Raw genomic sequence first — 16,781 nt, 5'->3', positions numbered from 1 at the left:
TTTGTCCCCCGGCCCCCAAGGCTGTCCTGTGTCCGTGCAGGGCAGGTGTAGGACACCTCCATTATTGGCATGTTTGACACAGATGTTAAAACTGGAGATCTTAGCACTGGCCTCGGGGGTTTGCCTGTGGTTTCTGCTGTAGTCATGCGTGCTTCGATTTCAGATAAAAGAGCCAAACTGTTTCATTTCTGGTATTTCCAGCTGCGTTTGGATTTATCTGAACGGAACCAGGCATTCCTGAATTTGAGGGTGGCTACCTTTACCAAACACCTGGTACTTACTACTTGTCTTCCCTTCCCTTCCCCCCTCCCTATTTTCTCTTTCTCTAGGTCCAGGCCTGGCCTTCATTGCCTACCCAAAAGCCGTGTCCATGATGCCACTGCCCACCTTTTGGGCAATCCTTTTTTTTATTATGCTTCTGTTGCTTGGACTGGATAGCCAGGTTAGTACAATGGATAAAGGATGTGTGACTTACTGTGTCAGCACTGCTGACTGAGAAAAGCTGGTTTTACAGGCGTGAATTAAGGAGAGATTATCTCTAATGCTGCTTGAGAGGAATTCATCTGGGTTGTTTTTTTAGTGTAGGGGCTGCCCTTGATGAATCTACAACTGTTGATTCATAATATTGTGTTGCTCAGTAAGTCTTTGTCATCAAGACTTAGTGGTGTCTACCACACTAGGGCAGTACTCCCTAATCTAAATTTCAGTCCTAGTGACCACATAATACCACCATTTTGATCACAATATTTTCTTACTTTGGAAAAAGTAAGACTAATTTTAAAACATAAAAGACTTCAGTACTCTGTTCCACAGATTGTTTTGTGCCACATTGCAAACACCTGCTGGCTGTATACATCATCGTTAAAAAGCTGACAATTAATAACTACTAGGAGTATGGGTTTTGATGGTTGCCAAGTGCCAAAAAAGAAAAGCAAAATCAGCATGAGGTACAAAAAAGCACATAATGTTTTGTACAGTATATGCAGAGTGGCATCAAGAACAGTGAGGACAAAGCTACAGCCTTTTTTGGTGGCCTTGAGCTTGGAGGTGCTGAGCAATGTGGGATCCTGCTGACTTTCACGTCAGCAGCATGCATTCAGTACCTCCAAACAGGCCAGAAAGCTTCTCGGATTCCAGCTGCACTAATTTTATAGCACACACTGCTATTAATTAGTGAGCATGAAAAAAATCAAAAAGTTCAGTCAGAAAGGTTATTTTTCCCAGTGGTTACTTGTAGGAATGCTGGACTAAATACTGCCAAGGAACCTGTAAATCATTTCTAGATAGTCTGCTTACAAGGAAACATGGGTTTCCTTGTAAGGAATAATAACAAGGATTATGCAGTAGCACATCAAAAATTGCCAAAGTTTTCTGCATTAAAATGTAGTCACTAAAATTAAATACATACATACATACATATATATATATATATATATATATATATATATATTTTCATAATGATGAAATGTTTCTGTAGCCTCACTGTTCTCTCATATGAGAGCTCTGTAAATGGAATTTTTACCCAGTTGTCATGTACTTAATCTCTGACATTTTTTAAAATTTCATTTGCCCTAAATTGCTCTTTATGGCTTAATCTTTGAACTCTAGTGAGCAACTCTCAATTGCTCCTAAGTAAATGTGCAAGTACCCAATGCTGTGGTTCAGCAACCCTATGCTTATGCAAATTGGAAGCTGTCTAGTAATTTTAAAAAGCTCCTCACTGCGCAGAATGATTAAAACTAATTGGAGCGCTTAATTTCTCTCCTCCACCCCTCTGGTTTTTTGGAGTGCAGTCAAGCAGGTTTCTGGAATGCCAGAGCAGTTTCAGATCAAATCAGCTCAAAGGAAAGGGTTGAATTTAAAAAGAAAACCAGTTTTACACAAGTCAAAATAACAAGACAGGAAGCAATAAAATTTGACTGAGGACAAAATCTGTTTGCAGATTTCCAAAATAGAGCTTCAGGAAGAGGGTAGGGATGTTATAGGGCATTTCTGGGTGCTGTAAGGTGCCAGGTAGGAAAATGAAGCTTTTTCTGAAATAATCTCTGTCTTAGGTTCCCCGTGATAAGTTATTAGTTAAGATGATGTATCTGCTTAAAGTGAAGATCTTTTCTACAGAGACTGCCTTGATAGATACCTCCAGTCCATATCCTCATGTGTTCAGTGAGCTTGGTGCTTTTGTACCTTGCCAGGTTGAAAGTACAAATCAGTCAAAAGATCCTTTCCATAGTTTTACTTGGGGAAATTCAATAGTTGCTTTCCTCCAGGTGAAGAAAGATCTGGTTTTTTATTAACTTTAAAGTTTTATTCAAACCCAGTTTGGCTTATTTGCTTAACTCAAGTTACACAATTGTATAGTTTTCCAAAGGCAAGTAAGTATAAATACAGTTATCATGAAGTGAGATAAAGACTTTTAGCTCATTTATTCAGAGCTTCATTTTTGATTTACAAGTGCAAATAGTTTGCCAGATCATTGAATGAGGACTGGATGATCAGCTCCATTATTGCTGCAGAAGTACCCAGAGCCTCAGTCAGAGATACTCTGCTCACAGCTCCACGAAGGACATGTTCAGTCAAGAAGAGCTGCTGTTCCACACCACAGTCTGCTTTCCCTTGGCTGGATTTTCACTAACAAACCCAAGAGCAGAATTAGATCAAATTGTGAAGTTAACCTAACTAGTATCTGTGACATTTCCTGGCACATCAGAAAAAGTCTGGGAGGTACTGACCTAGCTTGGACTTTTTTGAGTGTTTTCCCTCTGCCTCTTCTCTAGCATACATCCTGTGTTCCTCTGGAACAGTGACACCATAAAAGCCACATAAGTGCCTTCCTGTCATCAGGCACATAAGTGCCTACTTCATCCTTGTGGCTTTCATTTGCAGAGCCCCTTTTTAGCTCATAAGGCTTCTAGGTAATAAGAAATTCTGAAAGCTTGTTCCAGTCTGAAAGCTACCCCCGCACTCCAACCTCAGGGTTACAAAGGAATGGTTTCTATTTCTTTATTGAGAGCAGCACAGAGCACGGGGCTGGGGTGTTGTTGGGCAGGGTTTGTTCAAGCAGGAGTTTGGATGAACTGCATGGCAGGTAATCTTCAAGTGATGCCTTTGCTGTTGTTTTCCCTCTGTAGTTTGTTGAAGTTGAAGGACAGATCACGTCATTAGTTGATCTGCACCCATCCTTCCTAAGGAAGGGTTACCGACGGGAAATCTTCATCGCTATAGTGTGTTTCCTTAGCTATCTTCTGGGACTAACTATGGTGACTGAGGTAAGTGGTACCAGTGCTGCAAATTGCTCTCTTTTTTAGCCATTTCTCAGGCCAGTTTTAGTTATGATTGAGACTGCAAAGAATTAGGTACTCAGAGGCTTTTTAGATGGACAGAGCATCTTTCATCTCTAGATCTGAAAGCATTTTGAATGGGAGTTATATATCCCTTCCCTTTTCAGTCACAGGAACAGAAACGTGAACTCTCATTAAATTCAATCTGATCTCAGGTACCAGTCAACATGAGTATGAATATTAACATCTAGTTCTAAATGATGGAACATAAAGGAAAGCTGCAGCAGAGCACATTAAGAACCCATCCAGTGGCATGCAGGGAAAGAGATTTTTATCTTGGTTACACAGATTTGAATTAACTAAATACCACTGTATTTATTCTACATGAACAAGACAGGAATGTGTTCCAGTGTGTGCGCTGTTGTAATATTTATCTTCAAAATAAAATCCAATTCGGATTTTAAAAACAACTGGAAGAGCATGACTGTGGGAGGTAAAATAGCACCTGTAACAAAGATGCCCTAACCTCACAGTTTTTAAAAAGTGCAGTGTAGTAGGAGCAGAGTCTAAACAGAGTTACAAAACAAAAAATGAACTATTTTCATGAAAGTAGCCCTTTCACTCAATAAATGAATTTAAAAGTTATAATAGAAAAATTTAAATTTATAATAAATAAATTTAAACAAATAAATTAATTAAATATAAAAAATACCCTCCTGATTATCTGGCTTGCATTTTTAATCTTTTTAAGGTGTTAATGTTAGGAGGCAATCGTTTGTTTCTTTAAATGCCCATCCTAAAATACTTGTAAAAAGGAAAGATTTTTGTGTCTCAGTAGATTACATTAAGTGGCTTAATTTTGTTTAATCATTATTTTGTTCAGAGTTATTCCTGTAGTAAACATGCATATTTCCTGGGGAAATTAATGCCAAATATTTACCTTACTTATTTGCTAGATGCTGCTTCTTGCTGGACAGGAGTCATTGGGATATGTTGGTAGATGTCACTGGGAGCTGGGCCTGAATTCTTGTTTTCTTTTTTCCTGTTGGATCTTAACCGATTGTGTCTCTCTTTTACAGGGTGGCATGTATGTTTTTCAACTCTTTGACTACTATGCAGCTAGTGGTGTATGCCTTTTGTGGGTTGCATTCTTTGAATGTATTGCTGTAGCCTGGGTTTATGGTAAGTGAGGATCCTTTAATCCTTTTGATGAGTCAGTGACAATTTTGCAAGCCAAATATTTAATCATCAGCCACCCCAGAGTCTTCTTCCCAGCAACAGACACATGCCATTAATATCAATTTGACCTGACCTCTTGGAGACAAATTTGCATCTGGGATGAATCCAACCTTCAGTGTTTTTTCCACAAAAAAATGAGTATTCTTCCATTGCTAATTAATAAGGGCACAATTAAGCATTTTCGTGTGTTAGGTTTAGAGGTAAGAGTTGAAAGTGTGGCCAGCCATGAAAATTTCTGTTTGTCTCTCAGAGAATTTCCTTTCAGAGCTTCAGTGTCTGCAGGGACAAGCCAACCAAAGAGAAAGTATGAAAAGAGAGCTGAAAGTGTATTCTGGCCCATTACTTTTGGCAATGCCAAGCACCACAGTCTGACAGTGGCTTCTGTAGCTGCCTGAGCTGTGGCTGAGGAATAATCAGATGCTTGCTAATCTGGACTGCTTATTTCTCTGATTCTGCTAATATCTCCTCAGAAAAGCAAAACAAATTCAGATTTCAGTAGAAGCAGATGCACCATTTGCTGTCAAGTCTATTCCAAGGTGATCCCTCTGGGAAGTTCAGAGTCTGGAGAGAGGAGAGGCGGGTAGAAGAGATTAGCATGGTGTTCCTGCAGCCAGTGATGCAGGGTGGGTGGGATGAGAGGTTCCCCCAACCTTTGAGCTTTTCAAGGAAAATCATCTTGGATTTCACAGCTGTGGGAAGCATTTGAAGAATACATCTAACACCTTCATTCTCCCTCTAAATACTCTTTGGGGAGCCAGGGAAAGCAGCTTTTATCCTACAGTATTTACAGGGCTTTTATTTGCTCGATTCTCACAGGCGCTGATAATATTTATGATGCCATTGAGGATATGATTGGATACAGACCTGGTCCCTGGATGAAATGGAGCTGGATTGTGATTACACCAGTTCTTTGTGTGGTGAGTACTGACCTGTGCTCTTTCAAGTATTGCACTTGGCAGTGCTAAGCCACCTCTTGCTGCTTCTCTTTGAGGGAAGGCTGTTGCATTCAGAAGCCAATTTGCAAAGAGAAGCTAAAGGCTTGAACATACCTCTCAAAGACATCATGTTCTCAGATGTCAGCTGTTAACATGACAGCTCTACAGTCTCTACTGTGCCTGCACAAACTGTAGTTGGCTACGTTTAAGTGAATTTTTCTTAGGATTGGCAAAATTCTACATTCACAAAGAGAAAATTCATTCTCCAAAGAGCAGTCCCTACTTTAAGACACAGGACTGCTAGGCCGTTGTAATAAAAGGACTTGAGTAGTCTGAGGCAGACTTTGCTTGAAGTATTTGATTGGGTGGGAACATCCTGGTAATCTTGCAGCAAACAGCTGAGCCCTGAAAAAGAATTGTCAGTGTGCTACAGCTGTTCAGCACCATCTCTTAGCAGTCTGTTGACACACAGCAGGTGCTATAAGCAGATGCTCATCCAGTGATTGAAATGGAAGAACAATTCCCCCATTGGTTTAAAACACATATGGTATCTATCAGCCCTGCCTTTCACTGCATGTCTTCCTCTGGGGCAGTGGTTGTACCAGAGCCCTACTGCCTTTAGCACTTTCTGAGCCTCACTTTGTTTTCCTTTCTCATCCACAGGGGTGCTTTATCTTTTCTTTGGCCAAGTATAAACCACTGACCTACAACAAGGTCTACACATACCCAGACTGGGCAATTGGCCTGGGCTGGGTTCTTGCCCTTTCCTCCATGATCTGCATCCCTATGGTGATGGTCATCCGCATCATTCAGTCAGATGGGTCACTCATTGAGGTAAGAATAACCAATTGGCTGTCTAGGGGAAAAGGGGAGCTTTAACTTGTGTTTTATACAAAGTAATGCTTGGAAAACTGCCACCTTGTTCAGGTAAGGCAAATAAGACTGTTAAAGATCACCTGTCCTCTGGGCAAACAGTAGAAGGAGAACAAACACAAAGCCTTCTGTCCTCAGATAAATACCAAGTGATTTTACTCATGTCCCACTTGTGCAGCTTCCAGCTTGGCAAATCATTACCTCCACGTGCAGACAAACATTTAAGGACTGGAGTGTTTCTGAGTCTCAGGTTTCTGTTCTCCAGCCCCCAGGGACACAGAAGCACCATCCTGAAAATTGCTGGGAAAGAAAGATAAAGAGAGAGAGACCTGGGTCAAACCCAGTTGTGTGAAAACTCATTGAATGTCAAGGAAATTCAGATACACCTGTGGATTGTGTGGCATGGCCTTCACTGTGGGGGACTAAATAAAAGACAAACCCTCTCAACAGAGGCCTTCACTTCTTAGCTTTTTTAATTTGTGTTTATTTTATTTCAAATTAAAACATTGGATCCAGATTGCCCTGTTATTTGAAAAACTTTGAGTCTGATTTAGACTTGACAGTGCAGATTCCTTCAGGTTTGGATTTGCAGGAAATTTCTTGCCCTTTGCAGTTCAGTCTGGGCTCCTCCAATTATTTTTTTTTTTCCTTGCGGTGGAAAGCTTTTAGAGGCTGTGCAAGCAGGAAACAGCAATTCTCTTCAAAGTTTTCAGATTAGTTTTGTTTTTGCCTAGCAAGTTGATCTTAAATGCAGCTCAGGGTGTTCTTGGAGAAGAAAGTGGGACACTTTGGGTTAGGAAAAAAGAGAATAGAATTAAAAAAAATACCAAACCCAAACATTTCCCAGAGCACAAACACTTGCATTTGTTTTCGTCCAAGTGTTAATGGCCTTTTTCAGCTGTAGCCAGGGCATAAGTGTTAATTTTCCTGCCTACATTGTCACCATGAGAGACAAGTCTAAAAGTAGCCAAAACACTGCTCAAAGACCATGTTAGGAAAGGAAAGAGAGTAAACACTGGTCAGATGCCATTCAGTTCTTCCTTTGTGAACCGAGATGTAGGACAGAAGTTGCCACTTGGCAGCGCAGGCTGGGCTGAGAGGCAGAGCTGTTTCTAAATGAGGAAGGAGGACACTCATCATTTGCAGCACTGAATGCCCAGCGTGCAGGGTGCTGGCTAAATGGGACTTCCCTCCTGTCTGACTTCCCTGCCTCAAGTCAGGCTCTGCAGCTGAGCAGGAGCTGAAGGCTCCGAGATCCCCACATCCTTACAGAGCCACGGGCACACATCTCCGACAGCCGCCATCCCTGTCCTTGGAATGCCACATCCTGCACGTGGGGACACGGAGGCCTTCTGGTCATCACCTCTGCTTTCCTTCTCTCTTCCAGAGGATAAAGGCAGTGGCTGCCCCCAAGGAAGTGAATCGGTGGTCCAAAGAAACGGAGAGTGGCACCCCCTTCTGCCCCAATGGAACTTCGAATGGCGGATTGATCAAGCCAACTCATATCATTGTGGAAACCATGATGTGAGCTCTCTCTGTGAGAGGATAAACCTGCTTTAACTGCCGTTTACTAACCATAGATTCTCATAGGACCAGGTTTACAGAGCTTTATATTTGCACTAGGATTTATTTTTATTTCTCACAGAGAAAGTTATTTTTTGTGTGTGTTTTTTTTTTTAATATTTTGTAAGGTAATCACAGCAGACGTCTCTCTGTAGAGGGAGAGCTTTCATATCAGACTAGACATATTACAAGAATTTACTATTATTGGGTTTTTTTAAATATATATATCTTTATCTCTAAATATTATACACCTTACCACTTGAATTGATTGTCTTGCCAGCAATACATTCAAGTCTCAGAAAGCAATTTTAGGTGCTGGTATGGTTGGGAGCAGGGTAACCTACAGAACACACAAAAGGAGCTCTGTTGAGAGATACATTTTTTTTTAAAAAAAAATGCTGTTTCAAGAGAATTTTCAAAGGTGTAGTATTTTCACCCTCTGGTTCAACTGTGGTAAACAGGCATCAGGGTCACTTTAGGGCGTGAGTACAGTTTTGTTTAGTGCAATCCCTGGATAAGGATATAGCCAAACAGCTGGAGCGGGGAGTTTGCAAGGGATGCAGAGAGCTGGGTGTGAACAGTCTTGTGGCTGTCCCTCCCAAGGACAGTACTGGGACCCTGTCACACCAGCTGAGGAGAACTTGAGAAAGTAATTTGCAGGATTTGACATGGTTCAGTCTTTTTCTGTTGTTTTTAAATTTTTTGAGGTTTGGGGTATTTTTTTTTTTTTTACTTAAGTGAAATGCCTGCTGTTTGTGTGTGAGCAGGGAGGTTGAGTTCCTGCTCCTGAGTTTTCCAGCAATCCATATTTTGGTGTGGTGGTCCTGGTGTAAACTTTTATTCTGCAAACCGGGAGGGCAACCTGTCCCCAGGGCAGCAGGGATGAGCACAGAGCAGCCAAGAGGGGAAAAGCAGCACTTGCTCTCTGGGGTGCTTCAGGTGTTTGTTCCTCATTTGGACTTTGGTTTGGGAAGGAAACAAAGGAATTGCTTTTGGACTTTGACTATCCAGAGGTGAACACAAACTGGGTCATCCCTGACAAGAACAAAACCACTCACCTGGTATAACTGGTATTGATAAAGAACACGTTGTTAATAATAATAGTAATGATGATAATAATATCACACAGCAAACAGGTGCTTTTCATCCATGTATCTCAAAAATGCTTTTCCAAGTTTGGGAACCAGTATTTGCTTTATTTATTTATTTGGGGGAGGAAGGTCATTGCTGTTGGAGGAACAGACAAAAGGATTGAGTCCCTTGTCCTGTATTACTAAATAGCAGTAGTGGACCTAGAGCCCCCAGTCTCCTTGCTCATCATTGGACTAAACCATGATTTTATTTTATTCTATTTTATTTTATCTTTAGGGGGGCTGGAGGGTGGCAGACATATTTATGAATCTTATCTGCTGAAGAAACAGGGTTGTTTAGAATTTAAATTAAAGCAAAGGGAACATGTAACACTGAAATATTTTGTGTTGGTCAGAAGGAATTGGATACCATTCCAGGTGAGACTGGGAAGTGAAATGACTACAAGGAGTATAGGAATGGGGATTCCAGTTCATGTAGTGCAGGTGAATATTTCTGTGGGAAACTGGATCCCTGAAAACTGTCCAAAACATGGACAAAAGCCTTTTTCTTTCTTTAACTTTTTTTTCTTTTTTTTTTAAGTTGAGCAGGTTGTGCTGGGAACAGGTTCTCTGGCGAAACTCAGCCTTGTCTTGTGGGCATTGTATTAGAGGGAGAGAGTTTTTTTTCTTATGATACCACAGGTAGTCTATCCAAAGGTATTTAGAAGAAATGCTTGATAAAAGCAGAGTTTGTATCTGCTTATTCTGCTGTCAGCTTTGTCTGTCAGGGCAGAGTTTGTAATTTATTTAAACAGGAACATAAACAGTTCTTAACATTCCTACACAGTAGCTTTATTTCATTTTTTCTTGCCCTGTGTGCTACCTGGCCACAGCAGCACAAACATTTCTTAACTTGTTTCCCTGTAACAGAAATGGGGAGACTTAAAACCAAGAGATGGACCAAAATAATTGTTAATTATTAAAGAAAAAACATCGCTGCATCTGTAACTTCCAAATCTTTCTAGTTTGAATTTCTGGATACTTTTGCAACAGAAAGATGAGTTGCAGCAACAAAACCAGCCATGGTAGAATTGTGTTTTCTTTTTTCTGGTTGCTGTATTGTGAGAGTTCTCAAGGAAACTTTTGCACAGCTGGAGATGGCAAACATCTAAATGACACCTGCTGGGCCAGTGGCAGAAACCATCCAAGGTCAATTCAGGAGGAATTCTGAGAGCCAGTGGGTGTCATCAAATGTGCCCAAAATAAAAAAATGTGCATACAGCAATTTTATATTTTTACCAATCAAAGGCAAGGAAATGTAACCAAAGATAACTCTCTTAGTGGGCTTCAGCTTGGACTCTCATTTTTTAGTTACAATCAGTGTCTGCAGTAAACAGACACAGGTAAAGAGAAAGTAGAAAGTTGGGGGGGAGTCTAAATTAATGGGTTTTGTGAGTGCAGATGAAACACTGATGCTTCATTTATTTCTTTTTTTATATATATACATACATTGTCATACAATTGTTTGAGATTTTAGTGACTTTTGTGCTATGGAGCTAAGACAAACTTTATTTAGGGGAAAAAATGGTTTGACTACATCAAAGATGTCTCCAGCAAGTCAGCTGGGTGTTTAGGCATCTCCCATGTTGTGGAGAGTGTCTTAGTGAGAAGAACCAGAGGGATAATACTACACCTTTCAAAATAAAACTACCAGAGAATAGAACCCAGCCCCATTTCAATACAAACTGTGCCATTTAAATCAGTTGCTTCCATGTTTCAAGTGAAAAGGTCTTGCACATATGCAACAACCTCATTGAAGATTCTCTGTGCCAGCTTCCCTGGCCCTGCTGTGCTCTTCAGCACAACTGCAAGGGAGGGCTGGGACTCGCCAAGAGCCAAGAAATCATTGTTTCTGGAAAACAGTTCCACTCACCCCTCCTCCCTCACCCCGACAAAAAAAAATAAAAAAATTGTACTTAATTCTTCTTGTTTTATCTGGGGTTTGAGTTCCAGTGAGCACATTTGCATTTTTACAGTTTGGGGTTTTTACCTAACAATTTTATCAGATTTCTAAACTTTTCTTGGTGATAAATTTGCATTTGAACATGATCCTCTGCCAAATTTATTAAAAAATAATTTTTAAAAAGAAGTTTGTGTTTTCTACCTATTTTGACTGCAAAGACAACTGATTTTTTTCCTATATTTACTTGTTTAAACTCTTATGACCTATTTTACCTGTTTTGTGTAAAAGAGGAACTCTGTGTTAAAGCATCATGACTAGTTATAGATGAACTGGTTTGGATCTGGGGAAAACAGTGCAGTTTTGGCATGAGATCTTTAGAACCAGATCCCTGAGATTTAAACCAGCATAAACCAAGATAAAACGCACACCTTTTCATTTTCATGTACCTTTGTATTCATGGGGTTTCCTGGGCTTGAAAACAGCAGTTTCAGCAGTATTTATTTCCAGCTGAACTGAAATCAAGAGATAGTAGAAAGATAAAGGGGAGCATTTCCCCATGAGATTTTTCTGACCTGTTTCTTATTTTTCTCAATTTTCCAAACCTTTTGAGTTCACCTGTCACTAGTGATGATCTCTCTGAATGAGCATCTATTCTAAGGGACTTTACCAGTAGTCTGTATCTCAGTGTTTAAACAGTATGATTTCATAAATAGAACTGGTTTTTTATTGTTGTTGTTGTTATTATTCTATTTTTCCTTCTCATCTGTAGCTTTCCTTTTCATCTGGTCCAAACAGATCCACACACTTAGAAAAGTCTTCTTTCAAGTTTGAGATAGTAGGTCCACAATGGATTTGTTCTTGTGTTGTAAATGAAAACACAAAGCCTGGCAGCTGTATTTGCTGTCTAGAGCAGTGCTGGTGGCCACCCCACAGCAGCAGCACAGCTCCTGGAATTAGGGGTGGAGGGGAGTTGGGTATGATCTGCTGCAACAGCTCACCAAAACTGATATTCACTGCTGTTCTTGGGGAGAGGAGGATATGAGAAAAAGTAGGGGGAAAAAATATAGTGCAGCCTTACAGTTGCTGTAACACCAAAAACCCCAACAACAAGAGCAGAGCTTTTATTGTCACCACCAGGACAGCACCTCCTGCAGCTCTTTCCAGTCCTGTCTTCATCCTCCTTTCCCAACTGCAGATGCTCCTGGTTCCTCTTCTTTGTCTCAGTGTTAGATAACTCAAGTAGATCTGAAGACACATGGACATCTCCATTCAATAGATCTTTTCCAAGTCTCCTCCTGGTCTGTTTTTATTTGCTACGGAGACTTTCAGTTTTGTTGAGGTTGTGCTTGTCGCACTTGGGTTCAAAGCTCCCACCTGTTGCATCACTGGCAAACTTCCAGCTGTGGGAGAAGGATTTGAACACTTTTGAATAACTGATTATTAGCTTCCATGTCTTGTGGTCTCTGCAGGATCACTCATGGAGGTGTAATGTATATAAAATGTTAAATAAGCTGTGCATTGAATGCAGTGGACAAGTTAGTTAAGCAGCTCAAGTACACTTGGAAGAAAGATGACCCTGACATCATTTCCAAGGAGATTCAATGGAAGTTGCATACTTTCAGTAAAAAGAATAAAAAATAAATCTGTGTTTAAGTAGACTAGTAGATGAAATCTTCCACCCTCATATGCACGCACACAGTGGGGACATTGCTTCTATTCCTAGGCTGCAAATCATGTGTGTAAATCTTGCCAAGCTGTTCAGGATGAGGATTGAGGAGGTTTAGGCACCACTTGCCTGCAAAGAGCCAACCTGCCAGGGTGTCCAAATGGTCTTTCCTAAATGGGGGTGGTGGAAGAGGGAAAGTAATAACAAAATCCTGGACCATGGCCCCTCCAAAGAAGCCTTAAGGTTCAGTTTGTAAGCTCTCCTTGTAGGCACCACATGGCTCCTGGCATGGGAGGTTGGGTGTGGTGTGGGTTCAGGCAGCTGCCCTGGACTTGTTTTCTCCGAAATCAACATCCAAAGCCTTGTGGTTAGGATTGATGTGTCGTTGTGTATTTGTATATTTGCATGAGCAAAGGTCAGGAACTGTCAGACCCTGGTAGCTTGTTTTGTTTCTTCTAATCAAAGATAAGCTTAGAAACAAAGAACCTAATTGATTTGGTGACACTTGACATTTAAGAAACCCTTGAACTAGTGCAAAAGAGGTGCCCTGAGCTCCATATTTTGGTCACAGAAATTTTCTTATGGTGTTAGCAGTCAATTTGAGTCTATGGGAGAGATTGTTCAAGAGATACTTGAATATAACCAGCGCCAGCACCCACTGGAAAACTGCCAGATCCAGCCCCACACCCTCCACCAGATTGCAGCTCTTTTCTGCCAGCCCCAAAAAAAAAGTGTACATGGACAATGCTTCCCTGGGAAAAAAAAAAAATCCAATTTGTTTGTTTCTATTAAAAAAATAAACAGAAAAAGTCACATTCTTTGTGTGGTTTTTTTCCAGTTGTCATTGGGAATTGGTGATTTCAATTTACCCATATCCTAAAACAAGAGCAGAAATAGCTTGAGACACCATTTCACCAAAAAGAGGGACAAGCTCAAAATTTTGCAGGTTGAAAATTTTAAGAAAACAAATCACCCACCCATCCCCATCAAAGATGGAAAACTTTGGTGACAGGGTTTGTGCCTGGAAAAGAGCCTGACCCTGCTGGTAATGCTGGCCAACTGAATGGCAGACACAGCCTTTTTGTATTGCTGCTGTGTCCTCATTTGAAATAATCATTAAAAGTGTCAGAATTTAATTACCACAAGCTTTAGGAGTAAAGTAAATTGAAGATAATTTTGAAGGGGCAAGTTTGGGAGGCTTGTTCCCTGTGGCTCTGCAGTGCACAGCAGGATGGTGCTGCTCACTTTCACATTTGCAGCACAGGGAACACCTGGCCTGGCTTGAGAAATCAGAAGAAATACTGGGAAAAATAAAGCTATTAAAAAGAAAGAAAAAAATAAACCTCAATGATGCTAAGGAGCTGTGCATGTGCTCTGTGTGTGTGCATTTGTGGGGGAAGGCTTCAGCCCTGTGGCACGGTGAGCACGATACACAGTGTTCCTAAATGTACCTGCTTCTGCAGCTGAGATGTTAGAAAGAGTTGAAGTTTTTTTCAATATATAAAGAAAAAAAAAATTAAAAAAAAGAAAACCAAACAGTGGCAAAATTATGTTGAGAGGCTGATAAAAAAAAAAAACAACAAAAAACCTGAGGGGGCAAGCTGAGTTAGTTCATGGCCTGCTCCTGTCCTGGAAGCCAGCGCTGGTCTCTCAGCATCGCAGCATCCCAGTACTGTTCTGAAGTGCTCATTGTTCAATAGGATGTTATTCTTTTCTCCAGTGTAATGTTGTGATTGTTACCTGATAATGTTGCCAGGGACTTCACATTGTAAGAGGTGGTCCATCTTGTTTGATGTATTTGGCTAAAAAACAGCGGTGTTTTTTTAATTATTTAAATTCCTAGCAACTGTGACTACAGTAATGTGATAATGAGTAGCACATGCAGCAAGGAGGCGAGGGCGATGACAGCCTCCTTTAAAATGTCATCTGAACTTTTTTTAAAGAAAAAAAACCTTAAAAATATTTTTAAAACATTTTAAAACATTTTTTGTGTGTTCCAAAACGGAATATTTGTATTTGAAAAAAATCCTGGAGTGTAATTTAATCCTAAAACCCCCTAGCCTTTGTGTATATGGTAAATGTTTGTATTTTGCAGTTTCTGTTTTGCTTTTTAGATAAATAAAATGTATATGGATATTTTTAAGTCATCTTTGCTTTTTTAGATGAGTTTGTAATCACCTTATAACTGAAAATAAAACTTTCCTTTGTAAACCAGCTATGCTCTTGGATGGGTTTGTTTTGGTCTTTGAGCAGCTCAGTTTTTCCTTTAAATCTACTACTTATTTTGGGGTTGTTGGTGTAGGGGTTTTTTGCCCTTATAAAATACTATATATATATATATATATATATAATATGTGTAATCACTATCTAAATTCATATCTGCCGTGGTTTCACCCTAGTTGGCAGCACAGCCCCACACACAGCCACTCACTCACCCCCTCATTCAGTGGGATGGGGAGAGAATCAGAAGGGTAGAAGTGCAAAAATTCATGGGATACAAGTTAACAAGTAGCAAAACAAGTGGGGTGAGGGGAAAAAAAAACAACAACAACAAAACATATCAAAGAGGTAAAAAACAAAATAAAAAAACCCAAGTGATGCAAAAGAAAGCCATTTCTCACCAGTTAGTGCCCAGTCCATGCATGGTACCACTACTGTGAGAGTCCAAATATGTCAGAAAAGCCCAAAAGGAAGAAAAAGAAAGGACAAACCCCACCCCAGCATTTATTTCTCTGGTGTATGGGAACCAGTTATTTAAGCTTGCTGATGTCCTCTTCAGTCAAACAGATGGAGTTAAACCAGAGTGTCCATTCCTGAAGTCCTAATTTGAGGTAGGGAAAGAAAAAAACAGCACATAGGTGACTACTCCTTGTGAAAATAAAATATTTGAGTATCACTGCTGAGCCTCCAGCACCCCATGCCCAGGACCAGTCCCACAGCTGTCTTTAGTTGAGGTTTTTGGCTTGGTTGGTTTTTCTGCTGGGTGTGATTGAGGACCTTGTCAGGGTTTTCTCCTCTCATCAGCGCAGCCTGCAATGCCTGGGCTAAGCAGCCTCATAAGAGCCCAGACAGCAACTGCAGTGTCTCAAGTTAAAATAAATAAACAGGAAATTTAAAAGGCCACTAAGTGCCACAAACTGCTGCTGAAGGTTTTCAACTACCTGCCCTGGTGGCCATCACCTGCTCAGGGCTGCAGCTACTCCCATCAGAGCATCATCAGGGATGAGAATGGCATCAGCAGGGGGACGTGCTGAGGCACACCCGGGGAGCAGCTCTGTCCTAGCCTCTTACCTGGGACACACAGGGCAGCCCTGGGCACACACACCCCGAGGCTCACAGCCCATGGGCGCTCCTTCAGCCTCCTGCAGCCCCAGTGCCTCCCTCGGCCTCACTGCAGGGCCCTGCTCTGAAGTCTTCGCCCCAGGAGGGCAGCCAGAGATGGAAGATAAGGGTTGTTTATGTGGCAGTGATTCCCCAAACCAGGAGCATTCCTATACCCTGCTCAGTCTCTGAAAATTCCTGCATTACCCACTTGGCCATGAAGGGTTGCAAAACCCAGCTTGCCCTATGGCCTTATCCAGGGAACATTCCAGGCTGTGCTGCCCACACTGGGAGCACAGGGGAGAAATCCTCTCTGCACAGACACAAGAATTGTGCTCTGGGTTCATGGCAGTCATTTCTTGGGATGTCTGCTTTCAGAGGTGGGGTTATTTGGCTACCACAGTGCAGATCCCCGAGGCACCCCGCTGGAGCTGCAGGGTTCTGAGCACCAGATGGGACATCTCCTGCCAGCACATCATTCTCCAGGAGTTTTCTAACCCATCCCCAGGGATTAACCGCAGCTTTGCAAATGCTGCCACGTCACGGCTGCCACGCGCTTTGCTGCGTCAGTGTTTTGTCATGGAGCAGCCCAGCTTCCAGCCAAGATTCCCAATGTGGAAAAGCTGCAAGCAGTGCTGGAACCACATGCACGAGCATCTCCAGCTCTTCCTGTTAACTGCTACAGCAAAATTGCCTCTGTGGGCACAGGGAGGGGAGCAACCCAAGTCCTGCTGTTTATGGTGGGTGGCAAGGGACAACCCCAGCCCTACACTGGTAGCCCTACAAAGAGTGGCCTCCCAGCAAAACCCTCCGTGTGGCCTCCCCCTTGTCCTCCAAGGTGTCTTAGAAACAGGGCCCCCTGGCAAGTTAAAA

General features: G+C 41.5%; 1 protein-coding gene across 27 annotated transcripts in view; it reads left to right on the top strand.

Annotated features, from left to right (window-relative positions):
• The window catches only part of SLC6A6 (solute carrier family 6 member 6), a 124,152-nt gene extending 112,505 nt beyond the window's left edge, over positions 1-11,647 (top strand). For all 27 annotated transcript variants that reach the window (XM_086846095.1, XM_086846088.1, XM_086846094.1 and 24 more), the window contains 6 exons: positions 330-442; positions 3,129-3,266; positions 4,358-4,460; positions 5,334-5,434; positions 6,116-6,286; positions 7,713-11,647. In XM_086846095.1, coding sequence (XP_086702221.1) covers positions 330-442; positions 3,129-3,266; positions 4,358-4,460; positions 5,334-5,434; positions 6,116-6,286; positions 7,713-7,853 — 767 coding nt within the window. In that variant the 3' untranslated portion in view covers positions 7,854-11,647. The remainder of the gene's footprint in view (positions 1-329; positions 443-3,128; positions 3,267-4,357; positions 4,461-5,333; positions 5,435-6,115; positions 6,287-7,712) is intronic.
• Positions 11,648-16,781: the final 5,134 nt, after the last annotated feature.

Source organism: Cyanistes caeruleus, chromosome 11 (genome assembly GCF_971803275.1).
Source record: "Cyanistes caeruleus chromosome 11, bCyaCae1.hap1.1, whole genome shotgun sequence".
In the NCBI taxonomy this organism is placed as follows: Eukaryota; Metazoa; Chordata; class Aves; order Passeriformes; family Paridae; genus Cyanistes; species Cyanistes caeruleus.
Note: the sequence above shows the minus strand (reverse complement) of the source record. Positions and strands in the feature narration are given on the sequence as shown.